Source organism: Sparus aurata, chromosome 18 (genome assembly GCF_900880675.1).
Source record: "Sparus aurata chromosome 18, fSpaAur1.1, whole genome shotgun sequence".
In the NCBI taxonomy this organism is placed as follows: Eukaryota; Metazoa; Chordata; class Actinopteri; order Spariformes; family Sparidae; genus Sparus; species Sparus aurata.
In genome coordinates, this window is record NC_044204.1 from 31,603,824 (window position 1) to 31,628,706 (window position 24,883).

The window sequence follows — 24,883 nt, forward strand, 5'->3', positions numbered from 1 at the left end:
GGGTACAACTATCACTATCTAAGGCTTTGTAATCTCCCAGTATGGTTTCATTTCAATTTCCAGACCAGCGTGAAACGGGATAAAGCGATTTTCACCCAGACTTGGGACTCCAAGCCAGTGACCATGCTGAAAGGCATATTAGCCCAATCGGCAGATTATAAAAGGGAAAGGAGGATTTGGACGGTACTCACGGGCCCAACGAAGCATGCCACCATTGTGATGAGGAGGGAGAAGATGGCCACCAGCATGCGGGTCTGGCAGAACCTCCAGAAGACTTTTGACAGGGACGCGCCCTCCCGCCCTCGTCTTTTCAGCTCATCGTGCCACAAAGATTCGAGCCTGCAACAAGAAGTCGGGGACAAAATGATCTCACATGAACTCAGATCTCAACCAAACTTTGTTATATTCTCAGTAAACTTAATTTACTGTATCGACAATTAGTCAAAAAAAGTGCAGCCCAGTAGTACCAACCAAAATGGCACGCAGTAGATAACACACCTCCGCCAAGGATCAACAGTCCCCTTTTGAACTTGCTCATAACCACGAGCCACATAAATACACCTCATCTTTTAATCAACACCCATGCATTATTCCACGTGAAGCTGATGGAAATGTAGATATTGGCCTTTTGAGCAAAGAAATTGAGAAAAAAAATGTATTCTAGGTGAAGACCCATCTCTCATAGTTTTTATGTGATAAAACTGCCAAACCAACCAATCAAAAAGCAAACAAACAAACAGACACAGGTATAAACATAACCTCTTTAGCAGTGATGATTAACCTCATGTAAAAGTTGGTAATTTCATAAGTAAAAAAAAAACAACTTCTTAATTCTTCAATTTAGCTGATTAAACACAGTGGAGTAGCAATTGAAATTCATCAGACCGGCTGAAAGCGCGATATAAACGGCCAATCAGTCGAAAATCGTAAAAGAAAAGTGGAGGCTGATAATAATGTAAAGGTGACCTACAATATATGATCATGAATGATGCATCACATAATTAGACTGAGAAGGGTACGGCCAAACATGTTAAAGACGTGCTAATGTACTTTCATTGCAGTAAAATGCCAATTGCACGGTGTAGAAATATCTTGTTGGCCAATGCATCACTGCTAATGACGCCATAAAGCAGCAGCAGAGCAGCTGCAGAAAGTAATTTACGCCCTAATGACTTTATTAAAAACGTATCAGAGATAGATAGAACATTAAACCAACTACACTCTCACACAGACTGATAATTACTACTTGAAATCAAATGGTGTTCAAATTGAAGAAATATCAATGAATTGCAGCCCAATAAATGCACAGAGCACAGCTTGAGAAATGGAAATAAGATTTCTCTGTGAGTAACATATTATGTGTCACTAGATCAAGCGAAGAACAGTAAACAATGTACCGGCAGAACACCAAGGAAAGAACATTTCATGATGGTAAATACTAATACACTATAAATCCAAAATCACGCACATTAGTAGTTTTCATTATCGTAATTAACAATCACAGATCTGCAAGTGTGTAACTGGTCACACACACGAATGGAAATGGGAACACAAGGGCAACAGTGTGGGATCCAAAGGAGGAGTGATTTGCTTTTAAACACGGCTGAAATGTTCCTAACAGCCATCGTCTCAGTTTGCCAGATGGCAAGCGAAGCTGATGTTTCGTGAGAGTGTTGGCCAGGACATCGCATTCAAGGTTCGCACCTCACTGAGCACCAACAAGTGTCAACTCTCCCAGGGTGCTTTTCCCATCCCCCACCTCCTCCTCCTCCTCCTCCTCCTCCCGCCATCATCCCTGCTTTGCATCGTGGTTGCGTAACTGTTCCTGCTATGTAAACACAAAATAAAGACTGCCGTCTCGCGCGACTCTGCAGTGCTCATGCACACCATCGCCCACCCGTGCCAGTCTGATAGCCGCCCCTCTATGCGCTCTTTACAGCACTTAACGTCCTGGCCCTGAGCCAAAGCCTTTTAACGGAACAGGTCATTTACAACCCACACAGCTGTCACAAGATACAAGAGAGAACTTCCTCAAATACTCTCCCTCATGTTTATTGCCAAGTCATGGCGCCATGGCTCGACAGCACGTGAGTTCGGGAAAATGCGTTAACTTCCCCATCAGCAAGTCGTAAAATCTAAATGCACGTTAATGACCTTTATGTAATTCTTTACTGTCCATTCATAGAATCAGTGCATCAGTACAAGGCGGTTCTCAAGCTGTTTGGCAGGTAAACAGTGACTTTAAGCTCTTGGTCTGCCCCACGCTGAGTCAAGTCAATGACAGCTAATGAATGCGACAGCGAGACACAGTGCATCGCAGGTAGAGGAGTTAATGACATAACCATCCAAGTCAGGCACTAACTCTCACTGTAATCTCTAATCCCTGCTATTCTTAGCAGCCTCCCATCCAGGCACAGTGTCCCTGTGAAGGTAAAAGAAGACTGGATGTTCATGAATGAAGTCTCACTGCACAGTCTGACCTCAGAGAGCACATGTTGTTTACATGGCAGGGAATTAAATACCATAAGACCGAACCACCGTGACTTCAACTGTAACATTTATACAGAGATATAAAAGATATACAGTAAAACATGACGGTCTGAGGTATCTCATGTTTCTGATGTGCTCATCTTATGTACTGTGTTGCTTTGGTAGCATTTTTTATATCTACCCAAGAGTGACATCTCCAGAGGTGTGAAATAACAAACACCTACTTACTACACCTGCACTTACTGAACATATATCTACCTCCTACTCCTTACATCTTCAGGACAGGCCGTCTCTTTAGTCTTCATGCATTTGAGGGGAATTATCGATTATCTTTATTTTGCGTCATTGCACGCGGCCTTCCTAACATCGACCGGTAAGATAAAACGACATGAAAGACGTCACAAGGCGGGAACAGAGACGGAGAGGGAGACTTGAATGAGAACAAAAGGCATGTTCGTGTCTCGTATCTGCAGAGAGCATGCAGCCCTCTGCCTGGATTTTCTTATTTACTCATTTCTTTTGCTGTGCTCGGGACATGTTACCAATCCCAAGACTCAACAGTCAGCTATCTTTCTGGTGCATCTATGAGTGACAGCTACTGATTCTACCTAAGTTTAAGAGTCTTTAAAATATGTTTTATGATGTAAGGGTTCTGTTAGCTTTGCACAGAAAGAGAGAGGGATACTTTCATGTTAACACACCGAGTACATTACAGTGATTCCTTGTTCTACAGTTAGACAGAAGCACATCAACGTGGATTTTAGCTGACTGAGATGAATACTCTTTGAACCAACATGATGAAAAGAGCTAATTAGATTGTATGTAAGCTGGAGCGTGATGCAGGGGGTTTCTACTTGGAAGCTATTGTAAACAAACAGTGCGATTGTTTTTAAACTGAGAATGCAACTGCGGCCCTTATTCCCTCTCGCTGTCTGCCGCTTGTTTGATGAAGTTTATCCCCACATGCATCTTGCTCACATGTAGGGCAGCGAAAGCAAATAAGTTTCTCAATATTTGTTCAAAAAGGAAAAACAACCCCAGTGTGATAGAGATCAGTTCACCTGAGTGAAGCTCCGCTGGGTCCTTCAAAGAAAAAACATGACTCTTTCACCTTAATGGATCATTCTTTGTCTAATAGTGATTGTCAAACATGATGAAACATGAAAATCTTTTAAGTTTGTTTTAACCACGGACCTTATTTCTGGCATTTACCTGAACACCCATTTAAAAAAAAAACAAAACACTGGCTTCTGAGACGAGAGAATCAGAGGTGCAGAGATGCTCACTTATTTCTGAGTTTTAGGACTAATTTCTGCAGCAGTCTGTTAGAGATGTATTCCATTGTAGAAGCAGTAAATACAACACATGGGCTTCACAAATGTGCCTATAGGAGACTTTTCTTTCTGTCCTTCAGGTTTTCTATGGGTTCTTGTGCATGTTATAGATCTCCAAGATAAAAAGGTCCCTGAGAGAAGAGACACTCCGCTATGACATGAGAGCCTAAGGTGTACCTATACAGTGAATCTCTTGTGACTGTCAAAGCTCCACAACACTCCATGTCCTGCAAGTGGAGAGTCTGACAGTGGCTTCTCATTTCTGGTTAGCTTTGAGAACCAGCTCTATGTTATTGTCGATGCTACATTGAGCAGTGTCACCTGTGTCCCCTGAGCCTCGGCATCACACACTTGAGGGTGTACTTACCCTTTAAAGAGGATGAGGCAACAGTGTATTTGAGAGCTCATAACTCACAAATTACTCCTCGGTGGTTTAACCTCACCTTTGGACAAACCCTTTTCATGTTATGCCCAGCTGCAGTTTTCTAGGAAAACTGTGTTTCAGCATCTAATAGAGTTTTCTGAACACCGCAGGTCACTTCCATCAGCCGAAGCCGCAGTTACCTCACCTTTGGCAGTTGATTTCAGAGGCTTCATGGCAAGACAGCCCCCACACGTCATCTATAGACAAGCTGGACGCCTTGTAGGCCTTCAGCGCCAGTGGGGAGAGCCAGTGCAGAGTCATAAATGAGAAGAAGCCAGCGTTATCAACTGGGTGCTGGTGTCTGGAATAGAGAATAAGATGCGAAAATGGGTGAGATGTCTAAAAGTGCAGGCGTACACAGAGGTGCAATGTTGGGGGAGGCAGGCCCACATAGAAGCGGCGCCTTTGCTCGCAAGAGTTGACGAAAGGTGAATCATGCCCGCAGTGTTTGAACAGTAATTTGCACGCTCTTCACAGAAATCTGAGAGAGCAGCGAAAAAGAAAAAGTTCAGGGGTCGTTTATCAGTCGGCATATGTTCAAACACAGCGCTGTCTGTCGCTGGGGGATAAGTTCCCTCCCCTTATCATGGCCTCCTGCTACTGCCTAAGAGTCTGAGGCTACTGCCTAACAGTCTAACGCAGCAAACACATAGAATGTGAATTTTTATGTCCATGTGCGTCTTTAAATTGTTATCTGTCCGTCAGTGTATCTGCCTTAAACAGCATGTCCTTATGTCCCATCCTTATCTGGCTCCCAGTCAGATAGTCACCATGAGAAATTAAATACAATTTTGTTTACTTGTGAGTTATCCTGAAGGGCTTTAAAAGCTGCAGGCTTTGCCGGTAGCGGCCTCGTCTCTTGGGCCCCCTCTCCACTGATGCCTCTGTTTCCTCTTCCTCCAGCTCTGGCAGCGGTTGTGGGGAGGACAGCGGCAGGCCCTCCACCCGCCCAGCTGCTTCTAGGGCATCAGGAAACATGGCAAACCCTCTGGGGAGAGAAGAGCGGAACCACATTTATCACAAAATACGCTTCCCATGCGTGAAAAGAGCATACAAATACACAACTTGAGAACAACTATTTACTCATTTGTACCTCGTACTGCAACTCTCTCAATCTAACTTCTGGAAAAAATGAAACGCGGGTTTGTTATTAATCCAAAAATATCTGATTACATTTGAGAGATCTGATCCGACATAATCACTAAAAAGTAGGGCTGCAAGTGATAATTATTCTAAATAAGACCACTGATAATCTGTTGATTATTCCCCTGATTAATCAATTATTCATTTGGTATGTACATTTTCAGAAAACAGTTTAAGTCGAGGTTAAAAATGACTGTTTTGTCCAATGAACAGTACAAAACCCAAAGACATTCATTCACATTTGAGTAGCTGGAACCAGTGTTTTCTTGCCGGTTTTACTTGAGAATAGATGACAATCAATTTTCGTATAATAGTTGCAATTATGACAGCAGTGTTGTTGTGGGTATCATCTTGCTTCAGAAAGAAAAAAATCTAGTCTTATATGAGCTGAAAAAGGAGAACCTGCTCAAGAGCAGCAGGATCGCCTTAAGACAGCAAGATATCTGCTTTTTCCTGACGTCAGAACACTGTGCTCAGACGGCCCGTTTATCTACATCAACGCAGCTGATGGAATAATCTTAGTTGCAGCATTCTAACATTTCACATTTTACCAGGATTTACAGAAAATCTGATACGGAAAATGCCAATTAATATGTGATTCCATCCACTACTACAGTTATGTGAAAATAAAACGCTGAACACGTCCAGATAAAGAGCTGGGAGAACTAATCCTCCAACCTGGTGCCAATAAACCTTTGTAGAAGAAGAAGGTGCAACAAGACTATGTAATTTAATAGTTAAAAATGCCAGTCACATATCAAGCTGCGGGAAATATGTGATGGAAGTATTGTATTTATGTTTGCTTTATATTCCTTCTTTGACTGCATCATCTAACGATTGTGCAAAACAATTGCATTCGGCTCGGTGAATAACAAGCACATGATTATGTAATAATTGGTCTGCTTGAAAAAAATGTTTTTAAATTATAATTATGTCGTCAGAATTGCCGCACTGGTGCTCTCGGTCAATTGTCAAATCGATCATGCCTGAAAACGTTAAACATCCCCCACAACTCTCTGCAGGAACGGTGTGATATACAGCAGACTGCAGCTGATTTTTTCAAGATTCTTTTTTCTCAAGAAAAACACTTCCACGCTGACATTTTAGCTAAATTCTCAGAGGGAAAGAAGAAGAATAAAAACACAGCAACCTGCCTGTTCGGTCCTCCTTTAACTCAGAGAACTATTAGAGAAGAGCTGTGTTTTGCTGAATCACCCTCTGAGACGCAGATAGACTTGAGGAATCACCTTGCTCAAAGGTCATGGCCCCTCTCTGGCATACAACTAAAGTGCTTATCTATTTAAAGACGACCTGCCAGCAGGCCCCAGGAGCTCTGGAACAGACATCTGAGCCGCCAGTGTGTCCGTACACTGTCACTGATCCCTTCTATGGCAAAGCCCCGTGACAAGGTCAGTTTGACTCAGTGTGGTGTGCAGATTGACTGTCCAGTGTATGTGGTCAATAATGAGATTCAATACAGATGACACAGTGGGGGCACAAACAGAGTAAGAACCTGATACAGTAAGTTCGACTGTGAAATACGCAGCAACACACAGTCCAGTATGATGGGAACTAAACGCCGAGGTTGAGAAAAAGCATGAAAAGAGGTTTTGTTCCCTCCCAAAGCCCTCAGTGCCTATATCATGTGAAGTTTGTCATATGGCTGTGAACTTTTCAAAAGCTTTCTGCACAACCAAGGGCATCTTATCCCTGCATTCCAAGAACTGCCAAAATAAAATAAATCAGATTAAAAATTGATACCTTGTGAAGTCAGCCTTGCTCAGGTCACCTTAGTAACAGCTTCAGATTGAAACAGGCACCTTGGGTTGTAACAAAAATCTGAGGGACCAGTTCAACAGGATGTCAGTAAACAAACAGCTGGTCACGTCTAACTGTCGCGGATCTTATCTACTAGCTGCTACAGGACAAAAAGACAAAGACAACATAACTAGATATCAGGGTGGAGAAAGTCGATAAGAACAGTTGGTGCACAAATAACCATTTGAGCGAGAGTAAACTTAAGTAAATGTCAAACATACAGATTGTAGGGACTGTATGACAAAGTAAACAAATCCATATTGACACTCTGAGATATATCGCGATATGATTCACGGTTAGTAGGACCGATCATTTTTTCATCCCAATTTTCATTATCACTTAAAAAATGTATTTTCCCGTGGTTTTCTTGCATCAGAGAACAACATTTGTGCACAACAGTAACTCAGTGTAATGCTGTTTTGTTTCTGTTTTAATTGCGCAGCCCTAAACCTTGTAGCACATCAGCGTTCCAGAAAGACAAAGGCATCATTGATTCACTTGCGACAGCAGCTAAAGAGTTGTACGCACAGGGTAAACAGTGATTACACCACGTGACAGATAAAAATGTAGCAAGCCAAAGGTAACCAAAAGTTACAATAGAAAGTTTAAGTAAAGTGAGAAAAAATCGTAATAATAAAGACTGTCCAGTCTATTCTTCCTTCACATACAGATATAACCAAGAAGGACAGTTTCACCCATAGTAATACTCTCATAAAGTATAAAAATATATATATAATAGCACAGAGACAGTGGATTGCACGGGATTGCACTGTATGAGATACAAACAGGAAGTGCACCAGATAGCTGCATAGTGTCAAAATATTATATAGCGTGTGTTATATGTATATTAATGTATAGTATGTATAAGTTCCTGAGATGAGTTGTGCAAAATAGCTCTATTGTTGAGAGAACAGCAGTGCTACATTTCTATTATATCATTGAAAATAAGAATTTTACTACTTTTTTCTGTCTTTGTGGTCATTTGTTGCCCAGTTGCCTACTTAATCAATATAACTTTCAATATGTCTTATGATCAAGACACAAAGCACTAAATACTAAGCACTACTACCACCACCGGTGTAAGTGTAATAGAGTTGTCAGTTACAGGACACTTACATTCAGCCGGCCTTGCTCGGGTCACCTTAGCAGCAGCACAGATCTCAGATGTTGAGTTTATGAGGAGGAAGTGCAGATAAAGATGCAGTTCACCATGTTGTCTCTCTCTCTCTAACTTCTGTCACTAAACTTGTCTCCCACAGACACACGGACACATCCTCTCCGGCGGCGGACCGGGGCTCAGATGAGAACATGGGGCAGGAAACACGGTGAAGTTGACGGCTCACGTGTAAACAGTACGTGCTGTTTCTTTCCCCGCGGGGTCTGCGGCTCCGGTACGCCGTCAAACGGAGAGGATTCCCGACATGCCGCTGATGTCATAGCGGCTCCGCCAACCGGTGACGCGGCCGAACAGTCGCCGTAGTTACGGGAACGAGAACCAGGAAGTAAACGGGGCGGTGTCTCCTTACATCCATGGGACGGGTACACGGGGGTGTTACGTCAGAGAGCTCGCGCTGGAATCTCTCTGAAATGCACTCGTGTAAGGAGGAAGAAACCAGAGATATAAGGAAATAAGATAAATAATAATAATCATTAATGTAGTAATGATAATAATAATAATAATAATAACAATAATAACAACAACAACAACAATAATAATAATAATAATAATAATAATAATATATATTTTTTTTAATTCAAAGAGTCACTACTATATCATCATCATTATCATCATCATTATAACACAGTCACACTGCAAACAGCAAACATTAATTTTTTTAAAATAAGCTGTTTCTTGCTCTGGTCTTTATTTAGACTAAAATATTATGACATTATGGCTATATTTGAAAAAGGTCCAAGATGATGTCAATAAATGTCTTTCCCCAGCATCAGTGCAAAACCCCAATGATATTCTGATTTTTGAAACTAAAAGACAAGAGGGCTTCTCTCACTGTGTAATCTTAGTCCAGGGCTATCCTTAGGTCCTTTTCACACACAGACTGTTAACCAGGAGTTAACCTAGCCCAGGGCTACATGATTCACACTTTAATTTAGTAATTTATTTATTTTTTCCTTGTAGATGTATTGCCTGAAAACTACTTGTGATGCTTAAGTTCATTAAATCAGACAGCCATGCATCAAGGGTGTATAAGTAGCTTCTTTTCAAGTTACTTTGGCCTCTCAGGGCTTTCAGGGACTTGGATTTTGCCAGACATGGAGCCCTTGTTTTATGTTTTTTAGATGCTTTTACAACACGTCCCCATCGACCTCCGTTGGTCGATGCCAAAAAGACTGAGCAACCTCCCTCCCTCACTCGTTTACTTATCACCATCTGCACTCGTATTTACATCTAACGAAACACATTTTGAAATAGAAAATTAGCATAAAGTCCAAGTGTTAATATGTCAATCAAAATCCCTCTAAGCACAGTTTAACCTACAGAGGATGAAATGTAAAAAAAAGAAAAAGAGACATGCACACAGGCTTCAGGTATGAGAACCTTGAAATATAAAGCTGTGCTGCTGGTGCTAATAAAAACACATCCATTGGCTGGGAGAGATTTAACATCCTAACTATGCTTTGTTTACTATGTTGACAGGAGCATGGAGGAGTTACACTGGAAAATATCAGTTTCAATATATTGTAAACCCTCTCTGCGACTTGAACTTGACCATATGTAATTGATAAAGGCGCTAAGCCCAGCTGGCTTTACAAACAACAACGACACAGACACTGCTTAATGGGCCAAAGCAGTCGAGCAATGGCGATCTATGAGCCTCAGCGAACACAACACAACAGCACTGGACATAAAGCTAATCCAAAACAACAATACAGCTGCAACTAAGCATTCTTAGTACACTCTACACAGGTAATGTTGGGCTTGTTACACATCAAGCAAATTTTCATTATTGGAGAAAGAAAAGTTCAGGCAGTGGCCGCTGAACTGAAGGAATGTTTTAGATAATCAATCCCTGATATCTGACACTTTTCTTATGAATTCTTGTGAGTCACGAGTAAGACCACTTGTTATGTTCCCAGGATCACAACAGCAGCAATAAGAATTCCTGAAAAATACAGGTCAAGACAAGAAACGTCGGACTAGGTTAGTCTTCCCTTGCATCTGTGGTTTGGGTTAAAGTTTCTACCTGAGGCAACCCGGGCGCTGCTGCTCCGGTGCCAAAGGCTTCCTTCCGGGTTCTGCTTAGAGTTACTGTTTCTCATTACCGTTAATAAGAAAAACAAATAAGCATTATTATCACTTTCATTATTATCGCTCTCTGAATCTTTAATCAAGGACTAAAACATGTCAGTTCAGTTGCTGTTCTGAAGCAAATAATCCCCAAAACTCTGCAAACATCTTTCAAAACGTTGTCTAAACTAGTGACAGATAACTAAACTCCACTTTACCAAGTTATGGATTTGGAGCATAAGTATGGGTAGTTTTTGAACAAATCATAAGTAACAGTAAACATAAGTGTTAGACATTACGAGCCAAAATGTGACATTTCTTAAAAATGGTCATGAAACAGTTTGAGGAAGTCAAAAGGGTCCTCAATCCATACTGCTCTGATGGTGGCACTACAAGGTTTCATTAAAAGTGGGCTAAAAGTAACGGTGAGGACTTCCAGTTGGTTAAGTCGAACAGTTCTTAATACCTGGGATGATAGATTCCACTTTGTAAGTAAAGAAAAGCTTTACAACTTCACGTGAAACTACTGAAATTGAATAAGATATAATTAAAAACCGTTCAGGCATGTGAAAAGCGTTGGCTGAACTCAAGAAAGACATACTGAAAATGTAGAACTAATTACTACTGAATAGAAAAACCGTAAAAGCACACACATAAATACATCCTTTGAATCCATTCATTAGATGGCTCTTACCATGAGAAACCATTACAGAGTGCGGCATCTGTCCAGAACACTGTCTGCAAGTGTATGCACCAAATTCACATGATGTTTTCAGCTGCTGAAACTCTGATTCAAAGCAACAGCTTGTCATTTAGTTTAGATGTCCTGCTGTTAACATCACTGCCATTCAAAACAACACTTCCTCAGGATGTGCGACATCCAATGTTACCAACATAATTAGGTGTCAAGTCAGCGTGGGCGTGTTTGAGGTCCAGGAGTATGTCTAGCTGTGTTTAGCCATATCTCCTCGGCATTAACAGAACTCTACAGGGATGTGTCTCTATTGTCCAAGATGTGCTGATGAGGAAAACGCTTATAAATACAGTACTTCATTTTGCTTGGTGAAGCAGGTTTACTCCATCATGAATTTAAAGGACAAGTTTGATAGGAAAGACACAAGACTAATTAAGGCATATCAAGCAGTTACTGAAAAGTTGCTGTGTCGTCAGCAAATTATAAAGATAACTCTGACAGTTTTATGACTAGGTCTCCACTTTTCTTGCAGTAGTATCTGTAATTGTAATTTCGTATGACTTAATACAGTGTTGGGTACACTGGTAGGACAGGTTTGGTTATTAGCAGTTAATAATTACTGATAATAGAAGTTGAATATTATTCAAAATGCTTTTTATTAATATGGGTAAGCTTAAAAAAGGGCTTGATGCAAGACATTTCCTTTGTTTATGGCCTATCAAAGCTACTGTCTGAGATAAATTGGTTTCTCTGCCTTCCCCAATATGTGAAGGGGATAATGGAGAGCCTAGAAAATGCTTTGATTCTAAGAGACAAAAAAAGAGAAGAAAAGAAAGAAAATCCCTCTACATTTACCAGCAATTTTGAAGAAGGCTGGCAAAAGATATTTCTTCTTTTTAACTACAGTGTAACTGCACTGGAGATACCTGCATTTAAGCAGCCTTCCACATGGGTAAGAAAAATACGTTGCCAAACAAGCAAAAATATATGCGAGGGACATTGCCAATAGCTGTTTTCTTTTCACAGCATTCCACATTAAAGCTCACTGTTCTTTTGCAAATTCATTCTCCCTTGATAACACCTGAAATGTTCCAGCTGATAAATGCAGAGCACAGCTTGCTCATTTCTTTGAGGAGAGTTGTCAAATGCCATTAATATTCATAAATCAGTCAGTAGCATTGCACATTCTAATTACTTGGCATTTATTAGAATGCAGGTTTCTTGTTATTTACATAATGCAACAGAAGAGAGTGGTGCACATGTTGCAGGGTTTGTGTGTGCAAGGAAGGCTCATAAAGCAGCCTTCTCACATGGAGGAACTTGCATTAATCATGCCAGAGGTCGCGTATTTGAGCGTTTAACTCTACAATTATAATCACTGTGAGGGGGAGGACTTATAAACTGATGGAGCCACCTGGGATAAAGTTTGAAACAGGCTTGCACTGCATGTGCCATTCAAATAGGAAATGCTGTTTCTGTTTTCTGTCCATCTCTCTCTTTTTTTGTTGGCTTGGCTGCTGCTGTGTATAGTTAAATTTCATTTCCAGATTTTTCTCTTGTCTGCATATGTTTAACTGCTGAGAGTAGCTTCCAACCACCTTGATCCTTCCATTTGCCAGATAGGTGTCCTTCTGTGCCAACTGTGTACGCCCCCTGCAGGTCTGGATGTGAATGCCCCACTCCCTTCCCTTTTGTTTATTGTAAATTCATTAAGCAATAGAGCTGCAACTAACAACTATTTTACTATTCTTTGCTGATATAGCTGTCAATTATGTTCTCAATTCCATTCAAAATGTCAGAAAATTGTGATAAATGTTGCCAAGTTTTGTTCACGAACCAAATATGGGCATTTTGCTGTTGTACAGGAGTAAAGAAGCCAACAAATATTCACATTCTAGAGACTGGAATTATAAAAGTTCAGCTATTTTCTTCCTTAAAAAATGACTCCAATTACTGATTAATCGATTATTAACATAGTTTGCAATCAATATCACAGTGTCAACCAATAGTCCATTTGTTGCAGGTCTACTCGGCAAGCCAAAAAAGTAAATCGATGGGCAGAATAAAGTGATGCTGACATTTAATTAAGGCTGTATATAACAATTATTTTCATGATTGTTTATTCTCCCAATATTTTTTTTTTCTTAAATAATCAATGAAACATTTTGTCTTAAATATCAGAAAATTGTTGATAATAAAAATGTTGATAAATTCAAATTACTTTGTTTGTCGGAGCAAAAGTCAAACACCGAAAGATATCGTTTTTTCAGTATCATGAGGCAAAGAAAAAACCTCATATATTCACATCTGAGAAGCTAGTGGCAGTGAATTTTGGGTGTGTTGGTGATTCTGTCGAGCTGCTTATCAATTAATTGAGAAAATCAAGGTAAACACATTTCATGTAGAGCTGAAATGTTTCCTAGAATATTATCGAATTGCAATATGGCCAAGCAAAACATTTTTTTCAAATTGCATCATCATCATTTCGATGTTGGTTTTTTTGTGTGAAACCAGCTCAAATGATCTCATATTGCAATATCTGTCAAAGTTTTGCAACTAGAAATGTCCCAGACACTAGCTACTCCCTGCCAGCTATGCGCCCTATAAGAAATTATGATCAATGTACCAGTCTTGTTGAAGCAGTTTTCATACTGCCTGTCAGAGATGCTGCTGCTTCTTTAGAGGAACTACAAAACCCCTGACAGTAACTTGGGGAACAGAGCTCACAAGTTGACAATCAATCAGGTTTAATAAGGGGTCGGTCATGCATTGAGAGAAGGCTCAGGGGCTGTCACTGTTGATTTTGCAAGAATGTATCCCTGGGATCTTGATCAAGCTGTGCAGCAAGGAATCAGAAGACATTAACTGAAGACTGATGCAGTTTTAATGACACTGACACACTCGACTCTGGTTCATTCAGGGTAACTGCAGAAAGAAAGCTTTCTAATAATTTCGTGGGAGCTATATAACATAACGTATATGTATTATTCATTAATGATTATTCACAGTTATCATCAAATGATTATTTACATGGGCAGTGACTACTGTAATATCATGCTGGTAAGGAGGAGATTTATGGGCAAAGTGCTACAAAATTGCATGGGATGATTTCAACCTGAATATTGATTTACACTGTTTTCCAGTACACAGTGATGTAGTTAATGATATGCTAGTTACCACTTGTTAGCTAATTTAAATGAACCTTTTTCCCCCCCACTAGTTGTCGGAAGAAAATAATTGATTAGGCCTACAGGATTCACCACGTTTTAAAAGAACAGATTAAGTGAACACCAAGTTGAATCATCCACTAAACAGGTCTAACACAAAATAATGATCTTGATTTAATTGTGGAGCTTCCATCTGTGTGGCTACCTACTAATTAGTTCAAGTGTAATGAATTCAGCTGGAACTGAATGTCATTTAGCATTTTTCAAATTACAATGTACTTTAATTTAAGAAAACACATTTCTCACACCAGTATTTTACTTTGATATATTTCATAAACATTAGTGGTCAATAGAGAGCGAAGTGACGCCCCTTCTGGTAAACAAAAAAAAAGTGAATTTGGCTCTCTACATTTTTAATCAGATCAATTCCTGACAACAATTAATAAATTGAATGAATATTGATTAGTCATTAACATCCCTATAAATTGGGCATAAATTTAATTTTGACATGAAGATGGTGCTAAATTAAATGTCCAAAGATTACCAAAGTCATTACTTAAATCATCCTGTGAGGAATGCAGTAAACTATATAATTTTGCAGCACTACATTCATTAGTCTCGCTGAACCAATGTGAACCCGCTGGTGGCGCCGGCGTTAATATGAAAAGCTCACCTGAGGGATGAACATTTATCTTCAGATAATCATAAATATAGCATTTAGCCAAAAAGCTAACTTTCATATCTTCTGACAAAAGTCCACTTACAACGTTACGCCACTTGCTAAATTGTGAGGGAGGACTGTGGCTGCTGGTGCATCCTTAAAATGGAAAACCGGACCTCAGCTGAAGGCACCAGGATCTTCACACCACGTTATAGAAGCAGAAAAATCTTACTTACTTGTTCATCAGTCCCAAAAAAGTAGCTATCTTCTCTGGGTTAGGCTAACGGCTAAGCTAACTAATCACCGAGATGGCGCCTTTTTTAAAACGAAGTATGTAACCATGGCAACTGATACTGCACCGCTGATGTGCGTAGGAACAGTAACCGCCATTTGGATTTCACAACAGTAGGGAAGAGAGTATCTATCATTCTTAGACTATCCTGGCATGGACAAAAATACTGTCTTTACTATAAAGTGAGTATAAATAAATATTGAGCATTTATCAGTAGAATCTTTCAAAGCTATTTCAGAGGCTCTTCTTGAAATGCAATTAGCTAGCTTAACTGTTGTAGCTAGCTTTATGTTGTAGGTAGACCTGAAAGTCCTGCCTTGAAAAAATGACTTGAGTAAAGTTAAAAGTGGCAAATTTAAACAATTAAATAGGCTATGTCGCCTATATCATTATATTTAGCTTATTACCATCACGTCATTATAATGCATTATAGTATGGTCAAGGTAAGGTTGTTGCTAGTTCATTAAGGTGGAGTTGATTGAATTGATTCTGCTCAATCTCTCTCTAAATTGGAAAATTGATTTATCGACTAAATGCTTACTTGTATTTAGGCCTACTATTAGTTTGATTTATAACAAATAAGTGTAAGCTATAGCTCTTTACATGTTTTGTATACAGCCATGTTGAAGCTATAACTAAAACTGAGAAATAAATGGCTAGTAAAGTACAACAGTGTAATACTACCCTCAGAATGAGTAGTGGCAGCAGAAGTTAACTTTATAACCTAAAGCAATATTGTTTACAGATGCAAATTACATGCATTGGATTTCTCTTATTCCTAAAATGTCAGATTACTTAATGAATAAGCTGCAGTTTTTCCATCTCTGCTTCAGAATGAGCTCAAGGGACATGACGCTATATTGTAGAAATACTTGTGCACTTTTTGGGCTCAGTGATATAACAGTCCACTTCATAAATTGTGCATTAAAAACATTTGGCGATAATGTTTGGGATGTTCAAACAGCAGTCCACGATGAAAGAGGAGAATTATTAGGAGCATTAAGAGGAATTTGTTTAGAGTTTGATTGGAAGAATAGAAAGTAGCATGACACAGTTCAAGTTGTCCTTTACATTTATAACTCGGTCAGCTTATTGCCACTGTTCACTTGCCCTTATCTTATTTCTTGTTAGTCGTCTTGTTGCTGTTATAATGTAATAAATAAATGTTCATCTCTGGGCTGCTTTCAGCTGTCATTTCTGTTTTGCTTTATTGCACCTCACCTGTCTCCCCTCCACCTCTGGTACTCATCAGATTCAACCCGTGTGTGTTTCTGGGTCATCTGAGATTCTGCTCCATGTCTCATCCACCCTTCTTGAGTTGAAGAAACAACCCAAGGAAGGTTTCATTGTACACCAAGTAAGTCATCGCCAGGTCTTCTATTTTGATTCAGGCTTAATGTAAAAAAATTATTTGGACACTCTTTCTATCTCTTTATTCGTATTATCCACTCCTACATTCACTTCATCGACAGAGACCTGGTTTTGTAAGCTTGAATATGCTGTATGTTTGGGCTCAAGCACACAGTACTCCCTCCCACCCTCCGATGGTGCCAGCCATCCCCGCAGGCCTTCAGGTGTTTGCAGTATAACAAGAACTTAATGAAAATCCTACAACCACTTAACTGAAAACACCACATGGGGATGCTCAGCCAGCTCTGCTGCCAAACATAATAAGTACTTTAAATCAACGTTTAAGGACCAAAGTGGAGAGGATCTCGACTGCTGCCAAAAAAAACAAAACACTTCTTATGTCTAAAAATAAACTTTTCTCAACTAAGTTTCCACTGTGCAGATAATTGCTGTCGGTGAAGAGCAATTCTTCTTTGGTAAAGGTCACTCGATTCATAACAGCATGAAGAGTGGCCATCGCTCATTAGGAGAGAGTTCCACTATCCCGTCTAACCTGGCATGAGCCTCACTGTGCTGGCATTTCGGATCAAACACGCTGATCAGGCCCACTGGTTCCCTGACTAATAGGCCAGAAAAAACTAGTCTGGCCCTAACAGCAGGAGGATCTTTGGCAATTTTTTTACTGGTGAACAGTGTTAAACTGTGAAGCTTTTTGGAAGAATCCCATGAATACATTTCCCAAAGTACAGAGTGAGACTTCCCCTCTAATGATTCCCCTCCACAACCTTCCTCTCACCTGTAAGGTCTGGGTATTTGATGTGGCAGAGCCTGCTTAGTGAGTGCAAATACCTTATGGGCAATAACTGCTGTGTCTTCCTACTTTGTATGAAGATCTATGTATAGGAGAGCAACAGTGAGATTGGGTAGAAACAGTGAGATGCATTTATGTGTCATACTCCACAGCTCAATATCCTTTGCCCAGACACCCCGGAGAGCAGTGTAAAGCAATTATTCCAACACTTGCCATTCATTCAGGCTCAAAGTGCGTGCAATTGTCTGTGCATACCGAAACGATGTAAACAAAAAACATTGTACAAAACATGATTTGCTACCTGCCAAACTAATAATCCTCAAAGAAATAGAAATCTCTTTAGTTCTCGTTTTAATATTCCATAGTTTTTGGTTTCTAAGATGTCATTCCAAGTGCCTCAAGGCAGCCGTTTCTGGAGCCGTACTGCATCTCTGCTGCAGCCCTGGCACCCTAGAAACAGGGTACATTTTTGGAGCTTTTATGAATACATAAATTAATGAGGACCATGGAGCTTTTATTGAGAAGGAAAGCTGCATGAACATGTCCCCCAGCGCTGTGGCCATACACTCCCTGTCAATGCAAATCACCCCCGGGTGCTGGCCCACTGGCTACAGGAATGTAGAGCACGGTGTAGCTGCTGTTGTGCTCAATAGGAGGAGCTGTTGACTCACCACCTCAGGTCAATGAGCTTTTAGACCGAGTTAAGATATGGGGTGATTTATCTGGTGACAACATAAACAGCACCACGCTTCTCTGTGGCCAAACTCTTCAAGCCTGTTGGTCCATGACCAATGAGAACAAGCTTAGAAGTGATGCCACTCTGTGTTCTTCTCGGTCGCTTTCTGGTGTGATGGTTTATCTTACTTTGGACCACATGCGCTGCATACACAGCCAGCACCCTCACACCTGCTCACTCGAGGGAGGCCATAATCATAATTAAGTAGAGATGAGGGTGCCTTCAGGAAGCAACATGAGAGGAAAAGGTAATTAAGGGTATCTCAAGCATCATGATATCACCCAAAAGAACCTGCTTATCTCCTCACGTCCAATTACACCTATCTTAAACGTGATGTGAGTTTGTATTGATGGATTTAGGAACCTGTTTTAAGAAATCCCTCCGGAATGACACTAATGCCTTTAAATTTAGAATTCAGGCGCAGTATTTGCTAAAGCTTAACATCAGCAGATGCTCAAGGGCGTCTCTCCTTCACAAGGTGGGAGTCGTCCAACGGCGTCATCACTGCGGGTGGGGTGAATCACACCCTTGAATAGCTTTCTTTTGCATACACCTTGAATTGAATTAATGAGGAGGCTCCTCGCTGTGTCACAGCGATGAGAAGACAACAGTGAATGGAGAGCGGCATTCACCAGGGACTGCTGCTGGATTTAATTAGTCTGTGTTTACCTCCTTGTGTGATGCCCGAGAACCTGATGCACAATCACAAGCATGTTTGTGCGTGCACGCTCGCTCACACAAGCAGCTGTAAGAGAGATAAATAGTGTGTGCCTCCAGTCAAATCAGTGCGTAGGAATGGCAACTCAGTTGGGAGGAAACGCAAGACAGAGAGCAGCTTCTGAAAGAAAAGAATGCACCGCATTACTGCTTTGTTTGTGCGAGAGAGAGCAAGAGAGCAACCTAACGAGTGAGAGAGGAGAGGCTCGTGCGAGGTGTGCCAGAGTCTGTTGTCGGGGATGTTCTGCTGAGATCAAGTCTTTCGGTACGGAGAGGAAGTGTACTGATGTACGACTCGACACAGGCAACATCTCTCATGATCCCCGGTGCACTATCGGGTGGGCAGAAGCTGAAAAGTATAGATTTGCTGTTCCTCATCATCATCATAACAAATAGCTAGAAAATGTCTCATAAGGAGAGATAGGCAGGTCAGATCTTTGCTCTCAAACATTGCAATGACTATACATACATAAAAACAGCATTGACTCTCTGTCCTAATCATGTTTGACAGGACCCCACAAACTAAGTGGGCTGGAGGTTACATACTGTATTTAACATGTAAACAATTCCACTCCTACGACAGATAGTTTACTTTTCACCCATGAAACCTTCTTCCTTCTCAAACCAAAACGGTTAATAATGGATCCGCGCACAAGGATGGAAAGCCTTGTAGGAGCTCGTAGGCAAAACATACTCAGTCCCCATTATTAATTCAGGTACAAGGACTTGTATACTGACAAGTGCATGAACGCTAATTTTTTCAAAACGCAGTGCCTGTAGGAGATGGAGGGGGCCGATGAGAGCAAATCATGTGTAATAATAAACCTTTGTTTCTCAGAGCGACGGGGGAAGAGAGCACGCCGCCAAATAGCCCAGTGGAGGAACATTAAGAATGCTTGACTGGGCTTTTGGGAGGAACCTTCAGTCCTGGCGGCAAGAGCTCTCTATCTGGCGAAGATGGAGAAGAAAACTCCCCTCTGTAGAGTGTTGTGTAACTGCTTAATATATGGATCCAGGCAAGTAGCACACACACAAATATTTTCTGTGCACACCACTGCAGCAGCAACACACACCAACTGCCTCACCAATTAAACATCATTAACATGATCCCCTAGGTGTGTTTTCAAGTTAAGTTGTGATGCCGCTCAGCTATGTCTTTAGCCAGGCTGAGTGCCAGGCTTAATTAGCTTTTGAGAGACACAGACGCCCTTATGTAAGGTTCTAAAACCAGCCTCGAGTACAGCTACTGTAAGAACAAAAGGGTAGACATGTGACGAAAAATAGTGCCCTCCAAGCCAGAATGGGCAGAAACTTAAAAGTAGGCAACTTGTCCTGTGCAGGTGTGCGCGTCTGTCAGGCTCTAAGAGTAAAGGTTGGCCTAGAAATGTTTGAACAGCTGCACAAGAATCACACACACAGATATTTTACAACCAGCCTCTCTGAGCACCAGGTACATAAAAATAAACTCAACCTATTTAGTCAAAACATCTTTTTATAATCAAAAATATCATCCAAGCATTTACAGTGTATTACAACAAATGAATCTATGCAACTGTTAACAGCCTTTACAGAAAATGAAGAAATATATCCATTTTTGATCTATGTTACAAACCAGGAACAGCAAAAAGAGAAGAGAGGGAGGCGGAAGGTTTTTGGAGGTTTTGAAGTGTTCAGTCAGACCCTGATAAGCCTCCTTGAGTAGCCCAGTAGTCCTGGCCCACACTAACACCATATTATGCCAACTGCAGGCTCTGACAGCACAATGCCCTGCCCATGTGGGCGATAACTACATAATAATCCAGTGACTGTAGGAATCGGTGCGCTTCTGTGACTCCCAGAGAGTCATTATGTCCGAAAATATTTTGCAGACACAGAGACACTGAGAGTTCAAGCTCATGAAGACTGTCCAAGGTTTGATGTCAAAATTCCTGTAACCATAGAAAATGCTGCTTCCTGACGTCTCTGCCACCCACACAGAGTCCCCGATATCCTTGCGTAACATTCCTCCTTGATCCGTGCTCAGTCTTCTGCGTCCTTGTGCAGTCACGTACAGTACGTCGTCCACCATCTTTGATATTAGTGGGCTTTGTACTGTGTCTTTCACATCTCTACAGTGTCCCCTTGTTGCCTCGTCCTCTGCCTGTCGTCTCTTCCATGTCCCGGGAGTGTCAGCAGCAGAGTCTTATGTGTTCTTGATGCCCTGGAAGCCGCAGAAGTTCCAGCGTTTCTCCAGACTGGCTCCCACACCGGTCAGCTCCTGTCTGAAGGTGCAGGGCAGCCGAGACAGAAGAGCCTCCACCTCACTGGGGTTGATCTGCAAGACACACACATGAAACCAGGGTGAGAAGAAGAACAAATAAAAAAGGCCCACATGTTGTACGCACAAAGGCTTTTCAGATCCATCTCCGAGTTGCCATTTATCTGAGATTTTAGAAGAAAAATCTCAAACTTGGCTTGTTTTTTAAAGGGAATCGACCATGTGTCTACCGAGGCTATATTGAGACAGCAGGCAAATCTGATTCGTCTCTCAAATCGGATCTGAAAGACAGAGTGTCCACAGTGTTATTTCTAAGTGATAAGATCATATTTTTGTGTCCAGACATCACCTACATATCTGCAAGGATTGCTGAGGTAACAGCATTAGCGTTGGCCGCTATGCGCACCGGTGAGGGCAGCTGTCCAACACAAAAGCATGAGAATACAGATCCATCATCATCTTTCCCTCCAGACAATCATGTCAGGTCATGGAGAAGACAATTTATATCAGCGTGACTGTCTACAGACTGTTGTTCTCCGTGTTGTCTTCCATACCGCTCTGCCAGCAGCAGCCCGGATTCTGCTCAGACGCTGTGGTTCTCGTCTGTCTCTCTGGATTCGACGTCATCATTGTGTGTCTCCGTGCGCGTGACACAGAAGACTATTTGAAATCGGATATATGCAGCCAGAGCATCCGGACTGAGAGGCAGAAATCCAATTCGAATGGCATTTCAAACCACCTCCAGATGTGGTTTCGGTCTTATTTGCAAAAATCGCATTGTATGTATTTTTGGCTGCCACGACATCCAAAAGTCGATCTTATTTAGCCAAAAAATGGATCTGAGCTGGCAGGCTGAACATATGCTTCAAGTCAAGCAGGTTTATTCTGAACTTCTGCCTTTTAGCTTTTGTGCACAGAACACATGGAATAATCTACTTAACGTTCTCCACAGCAGCACTCACTACCCCTGGACAATTCAAGAGGATCTCAGAAACACAGTATTTTACATTTCTTGTCAGTGAGCATTGTTCTTTTGAAACACTCTGGATATTTTTGTGCATCCCGACATCTTTCCAAATGAGGGAAACCTTGATTTTTGAGGCTTAAGTAAAAGTTTGGAAAGCTTTGAATGCTTTGTAGTTTGGAATGCAGCAGGTGTTAACTCATTTCATTGATTTCCAAAAGCCTTACCTCCGCTCCTTTTTCATTTCTGAATGAACACTGTCTTTAGAGAAAACTGTCTGTTTTATTATGAAAAATCCTTAGTCATTATCTTTGCTGTTTAAATAGGGCACTTTTTACCGGCCCTTGCCAACAAAGCAGTTAACTTCAGGCATTGCTCATACTTCCAAACTTTTACCTTTTACACTCTCCACTCACAAAACCTTCACACACTGCCCTCACACCTCCACTGCAATCAGACAATCACAGTGCAAGTAAATTAAACGCGAAGATGTGACGGCATTGCAGCCACCCGAGTAATCTGGCACACAGCACTCTGGTGGGTTGAGGATCATTAGTCAATTGAAATCCTCAGGTGACACTGCCAAAATCCCTGCTGTAGACGACCTACAGTGTCTTGCATTAATAAGTACATTGTTCGAGCCCTGTGCTGATGTCAGGATGCATTAAGGTCTATCACGGAGATAGGACTGGTGTGTCATTACAGACATGGAGCTGTGTGTGTAGCCACTAGATAAGCAGAGAGGATTGGGCTTGTTGTCGGGGAGTCTAGCCAGTGATATTGACAAAACTCTGTGGGCTGCTTGATGTGTGTAGTGGAGAGCCGGTGTGGGTGCAACACGCGGCTCGGGCGAAATTCATGCGCACACAGACAGACATGCGTGGGTGACGCTCGCATACACATACGCACACACGAACACGCAGAGACACTAGACGAAAAACCCAAAAGGCACAGGAGAAGACAGTCACACTCTATTCTTTGCATGTGTGAGAATGAGTCAGGGTGGTGATGAGCATATTCAAAGAGATGCAACAGAGAACAGTAATTTCTTGGGGCAAAAAAACAAAAGTTTATGCAGATGGGAAATCAATTCTTCCAAATAATGAGTTTAAGTTTGAAATCTGCAATTTTTGGTTAAATGCCTCTTCTGTTTGGTCAGCCACTGAGACTGCAGAGGGAGCGGTGACAACAGGCGTTTTTACTGAAGGTCTTCTTGTCTGGGCGGGGAGCAGAAATGGCCATTAATCTTAGTGTTACCTTCTTGGAGGTGACATTGAAAGTTGACATTTTGAAAGCCTCGTGTAAGTGGCACTGAAGAGCGATAATACGTCTGCAATGCCTCCACAAAAAGACGGGGATAAAATAGCTGTGCTTCGCCAGACAGAGTGGAAACTAAGGGTGTCTGAGGATTGAGGCTGGTGTTTGGCTTCAAGTGTCAGAATGAAGGATCTAGTTTTAATATGTTTCGGCATCAAGGGAAATCACACTACTAGCCAGATATGGCCTGACATAGCTGAGAAAATTTACAGGTTGGGAAGGTGAGAGAAACTTTCTCTGAAACGTTTTTTTGGAAGTCATTTGCATTCTGCTTCCAACCAAATGTACATGCAGGTCTGCTTTGTGTCTTTTCCTCAGTGAATGTTTCCTCAGCTGCTCTCAGGTCAAAGAATGGCATTCGACAGCATTTTTAAAAAATCCACCTTTTTTAAATAGTAATCCTTTTGTTTAAATTTTGCTGAGCAGGCAGACACACTGCAGCTTTTAGTGGCAGTCAGGATCAATTAATAGCTGCAGGCTACAGTACTTCACGAGCCACTGAGTCCAAATACTGAAGGGTCCCAATTCAGAACTTTACTTGATCAGATTAAAAAGTTGATATGATGTGAATCAAACTTTGAACTGGCAAACTTTTTGCTGTAACTTATCATTATAAAGTATATATTGAATGCACATAGTAATGGCTATAGAATAATGACACCATCTGCCTTTAGATTGATTCCCTATAAACCTCACTTTCACTGCCACAGGGTGCACAATCTCCTGGAAAATGAAGGCTGACTGGTAGACTGGCACCATTTCTATCTGCTTTCACATCTCCATTATAGACCAAATGAATATATAAACTATCTTTAGTCCTGCGTTGTTGTCTTTATGACGGCAGTGCCAACAATGGAAACGCCAGGGGGGAGTATGTTTTATGATATCAGAATTTTGCATTTGAACTTTGACAGAATGGATGATATATTGTTTATATTTAGAAAGACACAAACGGACACAATTATGGGTATTTTGCTGCCAAACACCACTGTCCAGTAAGATTCTGTGAAGAGCAGTCACGTTTTCCCTGCTTCCTTCATAGTATTTTCTGTAGTTAAACAACCGCCCAGCGTACACAACCTGCTTCCTGTTTACAGCAGCATGTGCTTGCCCAGTGAACGTCAATCGCCAGTGGAAATGTGTTTTACAAGTGTGTCACATGGACAGAGATTTTTTCTGAAATCCTTTTCAAAGAAACCCTGTTTCAAAAGAAAATACCTGTGCACATGTGGACGAGGCCTAACACTAACAAAAAGTGAGCAAACAGCTGCAGAGAGCAAATTAACCTGAGGACAGACAAACCTTTCAGTTTTAGCCATCAAAGAATTAACACTAATTATCCACAACTGACTCATTTTAAGCAGCGACAATGACAGTTGGATTGAAAAAATATGTTTTCTCTCTCCTTGCTAATAAAAAATAATTATAAGAGATTTTAGGATTGATAAGAGCTTTGTTAGC

General features: G+C 41.1%; 2 protein-coding genes and 1 long non-coding RNA gene across 11 annotated transcripts in view; 1 reads left to right on the top strand and 2 right to left on the bottom strand.

The window, feature by feature from the left end:
* Positions 1 to 15,330, bottom strand: part of LOC115568503 (multidrug resistance-associated protein 5) — a 37,825-nt gene extending 22,495 nt beyond the window's left edge. The window contains exons 1-4 of one of the 3 annotated variants that reach the window (XM_030395819.1): positions 15,215 to 15,330; positions 5,048 to 5,236; positions 4,394 to 4,549; positions 192 to 339 (exon numbers count right to left, since the gene is read on the bottom strand). In XM_030395819.1, coding sequence (XP_030251679.1) covers positions 192 to 339; positions 4,394 to 4,549; positions 5,048 to 5,236; positions 15,215 to 15,222 — 501 coding nt within the window. In that variant the 5' untranslated portion in view covers positions 15,223 to 15,330. The other 2 variants (XM_030395822.1, XM_030395820.1) reach the window with 2 other exon arrangements.
* LOC115568505 (uncharacterized) lies at positions 15,223 to 19,899 on the top strand. Its single transcript, XR_003981411.1, has 3 exons — positions 15,223 to 15,452; positions 16,523 to 16,627; positions 19,723 to 19,899. It is a non-coding gene; the product is annotated as an uncharacterized LOC115568505 (long non-coding RNA).
* Positions 19,900 to 20,358: 459 nt separating this feature from the next.
* enox2 (ecto-NOX disulfide-thiol exchanger 2) overlaps positions 20,359 to 24,883 on the bottom strand; it is a 190,503-nt gene continuing 185,978 nt past the window's right edge. For 5 of the 7 annotated variants that reach the window (XM_030395828.1, XM_030395829.1, XM_030395827.1 and 2 more), the window contains one exon: positions 20,359 to 21,198. In XM_030395828.1, the coding sequence (XP_030251688.1) occupies positions 21,067 to 21,198 (132 nt within the window). In that variant the 3' untranslated portion in view covers positions 20,359 to 21,066. The remainder of the gene's footprint in view (positions 21,199 to 24,883) is intronic. The other 2 variants (XM_030395824.1, XM_030395825.1) reach the window with 1 other exon arrangement.